The sequence below is a fragment of the Lynx canadensis genome, chromosome D2 (genome assembly GCF_007474595.2).
Source record: "Lynx canadensis isolate LIC74 chromosome D2, mLynCan4.pri.v2, whole genome shotgun sequence".
NCBI classification, from domain to species: Eukaryota; Metazoa; Chordata; class Mammalia; order Carnivora; family Felidae; genus Lynx; species Lynx canadensis.
In genome coordinates, this window is record NC_044313.2 from 41,010,424 (window position 1) to 41,022,473 (window position 12,050).

The window sequence follows — 12,050 nt, forward strand, 5'->3', positions numbered from 1 at the left end:
GGAGGGGACAGATGTGAGGCTATGGCACAGGTGGGTACAGGGAAGGACTTAGAAAATGTTGGCTGCGGTTATGCAAGTGCGGTTGGCGTGCTTGCCCTCCGAGGAGGCAGGGGCCAGAGACAGGAGGTTCCAGATGCTGGGGAGGGGCGGGCAGGACCCAGGAACACAGCCTGGAGGAAGCTGCTGGGGCCAAGTGGACGAGGAAGAGGAGCAGCACACTCTTCTGGGGGAGAACGACAGAAATAGCGACACAGGGACGAAACGAGATGGAAAGGGGAGAACAGACATTTTCCAAACGCACAAGATCCTGGCATTTGCAGAGAGCGTGGGGGTCGACAGATGAGCTGGCTCTCCAGGAGGACAGAGCGGCTTCAGGACTAGGGCCGAGAAGGACGGAGACACCTCCAAGAAGCAGAGCGGGGTCTCGGCCCAGGGGTGTGGAGCCTTCCTCTGACTCACCTGCACAAACATCCTCTGAACTTGAACATCATTCTCTAAAACCTCCTCCTTTTCCAGAGGAAAGACAAAGAAGAGGTAAAGGCACTTCAGGAGCAGGGCTGGAAGCCCGGATGCAGCAACTCTGCCCAGCGTCTCCTGCAAGAGAAGAGCAGACGTGACCCACGGCCACAGACCCAGGGGAGCACTCTTCCAACCCAGAGCAGCACGGTCTTTTAGCCAGGAAGACGGGTAAATCATGTCCTCTCTGTGGGCAATGCACTCTCACATAAGAAGGGGGACAATCACAGGACCCACCCAGAGTGGCTGTGAAGATTATTTTTCCGCAAAGTATACACTAGGTGCTCGATAAACACGGCATCTTTTGTAAGACAAACAACACGAAGGAAGGAGAGGAGGAAAGGAGGGAGGGACAGGTGCAGAGCAGAAAACAAGGGCTTTCCTAAGTGATCACACTACTGATTTGGGTAGTTGCCTCCGGATTAGCTACAACCTCCGCGCACGTATGGAATTGTGTGCGTGGGAGCAGGTGCGGCATTAATCTGAAGCATACTGTCCACCCAATTTCCCGCCCAAGTGACTAATGTGACAGATATGGTGGCAAACTGAGAAAAAGGGAGAGGAAGAATGCACAGTCTGGGCCGGAACCAGGAATATAACGCGGGCGGTTGGTCCTACCCTTCCCCCTAGAAGCTTCTAGTGCAGGGTAACGTCGGCCCTTGTAATTGATACCTGGCTCTGCTGTGACCCTGCTCAGGGTGGCTCCACTGAAAGCCAATTGCCTATTTGTCTCATTGCTTTTAGGGCCGGCTGCCCACAGTGGAAAACAAGCCCTTTAGGTTAATTTTTACTACCGGACTGTAAATAGTCCTTCCCCGGAGGGCAGAAAAGCTCCTTCTCTGGGCTTCAGGCTGCCGTGCTGATGGAGGTCCAGGCAGTGCAGGCAGAGGAAAGGTCACATGATCCTCCCTGCAGGTAACAACTACACACTGAGCTCCTCTCACACCTCTGTGCACTGTTTCAGATGCCCGGCTGATATCTGTGTTCACCGTTAGCCTCGGGGTGGCCGTGCCCCTATGTGGCTCCCTCTTGTTCCTGATGCTGAGCACTGGCACGTGGTGGGCACTCTCACCAGACAAATGAGTCTCTGGGTCTGCCCTGCCCGGGACCTCTGGCCATTTCTGCTGATAGCCACAGCTGCCGGGGACTGCTTCTGCCTAAGAGGACGCCAGCCATCAGCAATCCACTCGCAGGGAAGCACCAGGCCCCCAGCTTCACGGTGGAGGACACGTACGCAACCAGGATGGGGCACTGGTGGGAACGGAAGAAAGAGAAGCCAGCCTCATGTGGGTACCATCTCCAGGCAGGCACGGGACAGGTGCTTAAGGTGGACTCCCTCCGTCTGAGCTTAGCAGAGGGCAGTAAAGAGCAGTGGCTCAGAACACGGCCTCTGGAGTCAGACATCAGTCACAGAGGGTGCTAACTAATGTGGCTTCGCAATCTGACTCAGAGGGCTTGGGGAGGATTTATTGACCTGCATGGGACACACTAGCCTTGCCCCGACACGGAAAATGGTCCATACACATCGGCCATTGTTAATCCCTGCCCTGACCCTAAGTCAGAAAACGAAGGCATTAGCCCCGGTCCTAAAATTAGCCACACAACAGAGTCACGAGAGGTGACACAATTTGCCCAAAGTTACACACAGCCCGTCAATGGAAAAAACAGGATTCGAATGTGGATTTCAGATGCTAACGTTCCCATGTCCTGTATAAGAAGGGAATTGTGGCAGGAGAAATGACAAATCAGTATCATGGGGGAAAAGACACTCGAGATGCGTCCCTGCCCTTTGCTGGGACTTCCGCGGGACATGGACGAGGAGCTCCCAAGCTGGGGCCCGTGGGACCTGGAACTTACCGAGTTTGTCCCCGTGAGCACATACACCGACTTCAGGAGCAGGTAGCCATCCTGATCCACGTCCCCTTTCCACCGCAGCAACTGCCCCGCTGCCTCCCTCGCTTGCTCTGGCAAACAGCACATGAAGGGGAGAACGTGTCACCAGCGGGCAGTGCGGTGACCTGCCCACCCAGCTCTCCCTCCACTTGGCCTCCTTCCCCGTGAGAGGTGCCTTAGCATCCTTAGGGGACTTCTGTCTCCTTTCCTCTCCACAGTGCCTTCTGCATCTATACCAGATAGCTCACACTCGGCCAGATTAATCTGCCTGGAGGATAGTCTTTATCATGTCACTATTCCTGTTCAACAACCTTCAGTGGCTCTCCATTACCAAATAATTGCAAGCTCCTCAGCTATTGGACTTCTCACAATCCAGAATCTTCGCCCCACTTGCTGTGTCCTCGAGCCCCTTACATTGCAGAGACACCTGCATTCTACACTGTGCTCAAGATTCTCCTTCTCCCTAGAACTTCCCCCTGCCCCTCAGCCCCTGGGGTCACCGTGAAACTCTGCCCAGCCTCCAGGGGCCATCCCTAGGAGCAGAAGCACGCATGTCAGGAGACCCCAACACAGAAAACATGTTTGTCTTTGACTTCTGTGTCTTTTCTGGATCGAGCTATTCATTGAACACTCGGGTGTCACCTTTTTGCTAGCACCCTGTCCCAGAGACCCTGGTCCTGTGTGTGTGTGTGTGTGTGTGTGTGTGTGTGTGTGTGTGTGTCCCTTCCAAGAGCAGCAGGGCTCTGCTGGTCCCCCTTCCCTTCTCTGCTGGCCTTTCCCTTCATTCCCAACATCCTCAGTGGCAGAAATGAGCCTGTGGGGTTCTCTGGAAGGCACCACTCCTACTCCACTAGAAAAGCAGAGAGTGGCTTTGCAGAAGTCCTGGAAGGAATATGCAGGGGTGTTTTGTCTCCATAAAGTGTTCTCTTACCTGCAGGCTTTCCCACAAGTGCCTTCTGTATTTCTTGGGCAAGCTGGTTAGAAATATCTTCTGCTAGGCTTTGGAGACTAGGAAAGGAGATGATCCCCACAGAGTTTTCCCAGGCCTGAAGTGCAATCAAAAAGATTCCATCAGAGATGTCAAAGCTACAAAGCAAGGCATGAGAATCACCTTGCCTCTCTCCCTGCCAGCCCAAACCAATGAGTCAACTCGCTGTCCCAGGTGTAGCCCAAAAGTCACAGAATCACCTCCCCTAACAGCTTCCATTCTATCCCTACCTAGTTGCTATGAATTCTTCAACTTCCATTGAGCTCCAGACCCATATCCAACTGGACCCTGGGTGTCCGCCCCTGAATTTGTGCTCTTGAAATGTCAAATACACATAATTGAATCCATTGCCTTCCTCCCAAATCCGCTGCATCCTGTCTCAGTGAATAGTTCTACCAAGCACCCAGTTGCCCTCATGGGAAATTCTAAGGTTAATTTCCTGGGCCCCCTCTCCCTCATGTGCCTTAGCCCATCAAATGCTACATCTCACTGGTTCTCCTCTTGCATGTTTCATGTTTCTCAGACCTGGTGTAGATATCTTAGGTTTAGTCATGCAATTACTTCCTTTAACAAATTCTAAAGAGTGGGATTACAAGTTGCAAGCGTGTGCTTTCTATTTATTTTTTTTTTCAGTGTTTTGGTGAACATTACCAACTCATTCCCCAGAAAAACTTTATCTGATTATCCTCTCCAGAGGCTCCATGGGAGAGGACTAGTTTCTCTTCACCCGTTGGGCACTGTCATACTTTTTCATTTTAAGTGAGAAAATTTACAGAAGAAAAAAATATCTCATCTCAGTGGAAGTCCTGTGACTACTAAAGTAAATGAAGACTTTTAATGCTTCTTGAATTGCCTGCTTTTACTCTTAGCCTATTATTCTATTAATTATTTATTTAAAAAACAACTCTTTACTATAAAAAATGTTAATCCTTGGTCCATGATAGTCTCATGAGTTTTTCAAATTTATGATTTTGTCTTTTAATTTGGTATTATTTGGTTTTGCTCTACAGAAAGTTGAAGTTCACATGAAATGAAATTTCTCAATCTATTGCTTTGTTTTCTGGCTTTAGTCCCAGGCTTAGGAAATTCTTTCAAGTCCAACTGGTTGTTGCCATTTTTAATCTTTTTCTTTTTGTTTTTTAATTCTTTACAATTCTTTCTTCTCTGCTCCTTCTCTATCACCATCCTATCTGGTCATCTTTTGCCTTGGACTTTTTCTTTTATTGGTTAGGATACTATTTAATAGAAGTCATTAATTTTAAAATTCCGCCTGGGATGCCCAGAATTCTCTCCCCATCTGCTTTTCCTTAGAATCTTCTCCTTTGTTCTATCGTGTTGTCACAGGCGGAGTTTACCAGTCCCAGGATGAGGAGAGCTCTCTCCAGACCAACAGTCAGAGTGGAGTGACTATCCTTGGCACAGGACTTGAGTTCCTGGCAACTTCGCCCTTCCCGGTTTCCCACCTTTTCAGGAAGGGAGGCTGCTGGGTGCGTTCCTGGCAATTAGTGGCCTCAACAAAATACACTTTTGCTGGACTGCCATCCACTGCCCCCACTGGCCAGCCACATTAAATTATATCCCTGCCCAAAGCTGTGACTGAGTTTTTTTTCAGCTGAGACCCTCCTTCTAGAAAAGGTGAAGAAAGCATCAAAATCCCAGAAGGAAATGTGTCTCCTTGCTGTAGATTCTATTTTTATCAAAAAGTAAAAACCTTTTAGAAATTTTTTCTATACTAAAAGATGTTACATACAAAGGAAGCAAGACACAGATTGAGAAAAAATATTTGCAATGCATATAACTGACAAAGAAATAGTATCCCTACAAATTAATTTTAAAAACCCTAATTTGTTAAACAGGCAGATGAAACAAGGAACTTATAAAAGATACAATCAATAGTGAATTACTAAGAACGAGGAAAATGCAAATTAAAACTACAGTGAGATAGTCCTACTTTTCAGGTTGGTGAAAATGTAAAGCCTGACAATGACAGTTGTGGGGAAAGTTAAGTGACCAGGAAACCCCCATGCTCTACTGATGGAGCACAATTTGCAAAAAGTCCCTTTGAAGAGTACTTAACCCAATCCAATAAAGTTAGAGGGGGACACATCCTATGACCCAGCATTTCCTTCCTAAGTATATTCCTTATAGAAATGTTGGCACATGTGTACAAGAAGACATGAACACAAAATGTTATGCACTTTATTTGTGATTGTGTAACACCGGAAAAAATGAATGTTCATCAATAGGGCAATGAATGAATAATGTGTGGCCTATGTATGTAAAGGTATTACATAGAACCGAAAAAGAAACAGAGCTACATGTATCAATATGGATAGATCCAGAAATACAATGTTGAGTGGAAAAAGCAAGTTGCAAAAGTACATTACAATCTGAGTCTAGAAAAACCTGTGAGTCTACATATAAATTTCACACTAATATCACTTAGGATTATTAAAATGTATTCATATCATTGTGTAATTTGGATATATATTGGATATATACTTGGATATGTGTAACACGTACCGTATCCATATAATATACTCAATAGGTATGTATATGTATTATATATAATGTATATATGTATATATAATATATATAGGTGTGTGTATATGTATATATACACACACACACATTTTATATATATATATATAAATTCCCCCACAGGGAATAACTCAGCAGGATGTGGGTTTCCACTAGGAAAGGGCAGAAGGGGAATGAGCTCTAGAATGCATGCATAGGTGGCTTTAGTTTATCTGAAATGTTTTATTTCTCTTCTATGGGTAATGAGTACATGGATATTTATATGTGGATATAAATATCCATATATGGATAACTTTTTGTACCTGAAAATTTTTTGTTTCTGCCCTATAAATGGACTGAGTTGCCCCTTTCCTTCGTAATTAAAAGAGAAGTCCATCAGAACTTTGCTAAAACTACAAACATGCTAGGTGAATGTTAAACACTACTGCACACAGTAGACCTGCAGCAAATATTTGATAAGTGAGCACATGAGTATCAAATCCACAATATGCAGATTGATGGGTGAATGCATCGCACGCTGGTTTCGTGCCAAGTGCTGAGCCTAGCTCGCCTTGTTTTCATTAATCCTTACAACAACCCTTCGAGATTGGTGCTGTTATGATTATTCCCGCTTTATAAAAACTAAGACTGAGGCAGGAGAGTCAGCCCAGAGAATCAGGTAAGCAGCAGAGTGAAGAGTTGAGTTATCTCACGCACACGCAAGTAGCATGTCCCTGTCTGAGAAATTTCTGGCTACCACCTGGAAACCAGATATCACCTGGAAACTTGAATCCCTGGAAAGAAAGAATCAGTCCTTTTGGCTGAGAATTTCTTATAAGATTATTTCCTCCCCAGGACTGAGAACTCTGCTATGATGTCTACTAACAGATTCCTGTGCCTCCTTCCCTGCATTGGCAAACCCCTCAAAGACCAATTTGCAGGCAGTTGACTCAGAAGCATCTAGATCGTCTCAAGCAGTGGGATTCCTGCAGGCACTCCACAATAAAGTAAATTGGGCCACTGTGAGCTGAACAGTAATTGTACGCTCAGCCAGATTCTCCCAAAGCTCAGACTCCTTCCTGGGACCACAAAGGGCACTTCTGGAGGCCACGTTAACTCTTTCAGGCCACTGGGGTGCTGTTTGATGCACAGAGGCAATCATTTACAGAATGGTACCACGGAGACCCCAAAGAGTTAAGGCAGTTTCCAAAAGGACCTAATTTTTTCCCAAACTGGGACTTACATGCTGAGAGAATATTGCTCAATATTTTTAAAATTTTTTATTTACTCACATTATCTAAGCTGCACCATCATGCCTTGTGGCTGTCTCTCACATAGAAGAAAGAGAAAGGAAAATGATGCTGTGGTCTCCAAAGGAAAATGAGGAATCATAAAAGCTCTTGAGGGGATGGGAGAAAAATCCAGCTTCGGAATGACAGAACCCGGCTGGTTTTCAAGGATGGCTGCAAGGTTACTATGTCCTCATTACCACAGAGTTTGGTGGTTTGGTCCTTAAGTGAGTTCAACACATGTCAGAGACTTTATGTGAATCTCCCCTGCTAGTGTGACAAGGTTGACCCTCTCCTTTCTAAAAAATGATGTATCAAAACTTTGCTAACACAACAAGAATGTTCTTTCTCTGAGATGGGAATAAACCATGTTGCAGACCCCACTTCAGGGCAGGTAGGTCAGGGATGGATAAGGAAGGGTACACGCCTTCACTGCCCCCTCTGGACACTACACTTGGGAATGATTATTGGTCATCCTTATTATTCTGTTTAATGTTACTTCTTTATCTTCCATTTTCAGTTGGGTCCACGTGTGGCTTCTGTGGGAATGACTGACCACGCTCAATGGCATCAACTCCACACCACTGGCACGGCTGTTAGTCTAAGAGCACCTGTACACACCTGTGTATCTGCACACATGCATATACACATACGTGTACAAACACATGTCCAAGTACAACTGATTTAATGTTAATTCCAATCCCTCCGCACTAGGAAATGAATGATTCCCTCCACTGTTACCCACTGTTCTGGCTATAGACTGCTCTATAACAACCACCCCAAAATTGAGTGGCTTCTTTTCTTCATGGATTTGCAGCTGGGGCAGCTAACGGGCTAGACATCCACTTGCAAGATGGCACATTCACATGGCTGGCGAGTTGGTGCTGGCTGTCAGCAGCAAGGTCAGGGGCTTTGGTTCCTTTACATATAGGCTTTTACTCAGGGCTGCTTAGACCTCCTCACAACATGGCAGCAGAGTTCTAAGAGTGACAAGTGACAGGAAGAAGAAGCTGCAAGTCTCTTGAAGCCTGGACCCGCACACATCACTTTGGCCCTATTCCATTAGTTAAGCCATCACAAATCCACCCAGATCCCAGGGGAAGAGATATAGATGCCATCCCCTGAAGGGCGCAGTATAGACTCATTCTCAGCATCTGTAACCTACCACATCCACAGCTCTCTCTCTTTTTCCCCATGTGTCCCACCCCCAGGTTGTCTGTCCCAGACAGTGAGGAGTCTTACACTAACTGCCAGGGTTCCCCTATCTCACTGCCCATTTTCCCTCAAAGTACATATTCTAAGAACAATCTCCAACAACCACATCTATAGCTCTAGCTTTCCCCATGTCTATTATTACCAACTATCTCCGTGCAGTGTGAGGACCTGAAGTGGTTCATTTTCCCCAAAAGCAAACTCAACCTAAAGGCCAGCAGGACCTACCCATGCTTGCTAGACGAATGCCTTCTTCTCTTGGTGTGAGATCCTATGATAGGAAGGGTTCTAGAAAGACCAAAGCCCAAGGCTCATGGCATGAAAACAACAGTCAACAAAATCTTTCCTAAAAACACTGTTCTGCACGCTAAGAAGTCATTAGCTCTGTGCTGCTTCCTGTGTGATGCAATAAAACCTCCCTGTCTGCAACCTCCTGGAGCTATCTAGACATCACATGTATAGGGGATGACATCCTTTTTGTACCCAAGGGGAATATCGGTACTAGCCAGGCAGAGCCATATGTCCACTGAGTCATAAGACAGGAAAACAACCAAATGAGTTCTGCTCTACAAAAACCCCAGCACTGCCTGAGGGACCCCAGTGGTGAATGACACAGGCCTGGCCAGAGTGTCCAGGTTAAGTTCTGTTCCTTACTAACAACTAAGCGACTTTGGCCAAGTTATGCAACATCTCTAAACCTCTCTTTCCTCATTTACAAGGCTGGGATAAAAAATGGCACTCTCTTCATGGAGTTATTAGGGGGGCTTATAAACACTAAACAAAATGCCTAGTTTAGGTAGTTAGAGTTTGGTGAATATTACTAGCGATTATCAGTGAAACTGATCACCTGCCCTGGCTAAGAACTTCTCTTTGACATACGGAGAGAATTGAGAGAGACCGGTGGGGGAGGAAAGCCTGTAGTTCTGGATGAGAACTTCCTTTCTGACTCATCCTTTCAGAGCCGTTCCTTGCCAGGGGTCCAATGCCCTGAAATTACATTAGGCTTTTCCTTATTACCAACAGTGTATCCAAAATTTTGAGTGGGTTCACTTTTTAACAACCCCACAGTTGTTCTTCAACTTGGGAGGCAATGGGGCTTGGAGGTACTTCAGAGCCAACCAAGTGCATCCTTGTACTTGCCTAGCACTTAATGCAGAGTTAGGGAGAACGTTGTCCACTGTAGGCTCAGAGGAATCAAACGTGAGACAAAGCCAAAGAGGCTAAAGGGAAGTTCTTTGGGAAGAAGATGTGAAAGAAGCAGCTCTGAGAGGGTCAGAGGCATTTGATAACAATGCCTGTTATTAAATCTCAAGACTCACCAGGTCAAGGCACATGCAGCCCCTCTCCCTCCCCCACCTCTCCCCCTCCCCAGCACTTGCGCCTGTGCTCTCTCTCTCTATCTCTCTCTCTCAAAAAGAAACAAACAAAAACAAGAATATTCCAGATAATCTTAGTTTTCCTTGGGCCCAAAGTGAAAAGAGTCAGGTATAGAGAGTTGAGCTCCACCCAACAAAGAAGTCCAAGACTCTTTTAGATACACTCAGTTGTCTCAGAACCCAATGGGGGCATGGTTACCATGACAACCAATGCATAACTAAGGCTTTAGCATAACTTTTGAAATTCTCATATCTCCAAGGGAGTTCTTTATAGGCAACCTTGAAGAACACTGTTTTGTGGTTATAAAATTCAGAACAGAGTGGTTTCAAGCTTGACTTCTTATACAAGGACCCGTATTCCTAGTATATGGAATGTTCATAAGAACATATGGATGTTCTTCGTCATCAGATTTTATCTGCACTATACTAAAAAAAGAAAAGAAAAGAAAGAAAGGAAGAAAAGAAAGAAAGAAAGGCAAAAAACCCTCTGATCTTCCCCATGTTACTTTCCACTACCAACTTTTTTTTAAAGTTGATTTATTCCGAGAGAGAGAGAGAGAGAGAGAGAGAGAGAGAGAGAATTCCAAGCAGGCTCTGCACTCTGTGTGGAGCCAATGCAGAGCTCAACCTCACAACCATGAGATCACGACCTGAGTGGCCATCAAGAGTTGGACACTTAACTGAATGAGCCACCTGGGTGCCCCCCCCCCCCAACTCTTAATTAAGAAGCCTGTGGTCTCTGGCTCTGGTGGGGTTTTATTAGTTAGAGCTTAAAAGAAACAACAGGTTTGTAGACATGTGGGGCTTAATACAAGAATATAGATTTTAAGAAATGAGGGGCGCCTGGGTGGCACAGTCGGTTAAGCGTCCGACTTCAGCCAGGTCACGATCTCGCGGTCCGTGAGTTCGAGCCCCGCGTCGGGCTCTGGGCTGATGGCTCGGAGCCTGGAGCCTGTTTCCGATTCTGTGTCTCCCTCTCTCTCTGCCCCTCCCCCGTTCATGCTCTGTCTCTCTCTGTCCCAAAAATAAATAAACGTTGAAAAAAAAATTAAAAAAAAAAAAAAAAAGAAATGATAATAATTCTGCTTCTGCAGGGTTCATCAGAGGTGAGCTTCAGGGATTCAAAACATATCAGATTGTGTTGGCAGTTTGGGGAATGGTGGAAATAGTATCTCAAACTACACACACAGTTAGTATCCTAGAGGCTAGTAGAAAGGTAATGACTGTGCTCTCCATGTGCTATGAACTTTACAATCATCACTTAATCTTACCCTCACAGATTTCCAGCAAAGTGCTATTGGTTCCACTTTACAGATGAAGAAACTGAGGTTCAGCAATATTTAATCATTTGTTCAAGGATGCACAGCTAATTAGCAATGGAGCCAGGACTTGAGACACCTGCCCTCTTTGGCCCCAAAGTCCATGTGTTCAACAATAGGACCATTATGTCTCTAGTTACAAGAACAGGGCTTGGGAGGCATGAACCAATATCAAAGTTCAGTGATAGGAACTGCTTGTTATGCATGAGGCCACAAGCTCAAATGCCTACAGATCAGGTAACATAAATGAGTATTGTGTGTTGGGCGAAAGATATTGGGGAATGGGGAAACTGGAGAAAAACTGAGAAGTAGAGACCATCTTCTGTCTAAAAAGGGTGCCCCTAACCCTCTCCACCCAATTATCAGTATTGCATCTACCAAAATTTTCAAGAGAAAACTGGAAATCTTATTTTCATGTGAAAACTTTCCATTTTGAAAAAAGGGCCACAAAGTCATTGTTAACCCCTAGAATCCAGACAAAACACATTCTGGGTGTTATTTAGTATCTTCCACTCTGGACTAAATATTCCATGACAGTAAAACCTCTGTCTGTCTTCTTAGTGCTTAGTGCTGGGCCCCAGGCCCCAGCACAGGGTATAAGAGCTTAATGAATATATGTATAACAAATGAATGAACTTAAAGTCAACAATCTGGAAAGAGGTAAAGAAGGACCAAGCCCTGGCTCTTGAATGAGAGTCCTTTCCAGAGCTATGGTTGCCCAGATGGGTAGGAAAGAGACAAGGCAATGGCCGAATCCACTCACTTCCCAGCAAATTTTGGTGGGGGGCAGGAAGTGGCTCACACTTTTCCCTCCATAAAGCAAAGTTGACCTGAGAACTGGGGAAGACTCAACCACCCCCACCCCCCCAGAAGCTAGGGTCATCAGGGCAGGGAGGGTTAGGAATGAGAAACCTGAGCTGTGTCTCCTAACCTAGTT

At 45.7% G+C, this 12,050-nt stretch overlaps 1 protein-coding gene across 8 annotated transcripts in view; it reads right to left on the reverse strand.

Annotated features, from left to right (window-relative positions):
* The window catches only part of WDFY4 (WDFY family member 4), a 295,461-nt gene that overhangs the window by 260,587 nt on the left and 22,824 nt on the right, over positions 1-12,050 (reverse strand). For all 8 annotated transcript variants that reach the window (XM_030335435.1, XM_030335436.1, XM_030335430.1 and 5 more), the window contains 3 exons: positions 3,341-3,455; positions 2,374-2,480; positions 460-594 (listed from right to left, as the gene is read on the reverse strand). In XM_030335435.1, the coding sequence (XP_030191295.1) occupies positions 460-594; positions 2,374-2,480; positions 3,341-3,455 (357 nt within the window). The remainder of the gene's footprint in view (positions 1-459; positions 595-2,373; positions 2,481-3,340; positions 3,456-12,050) is intronic.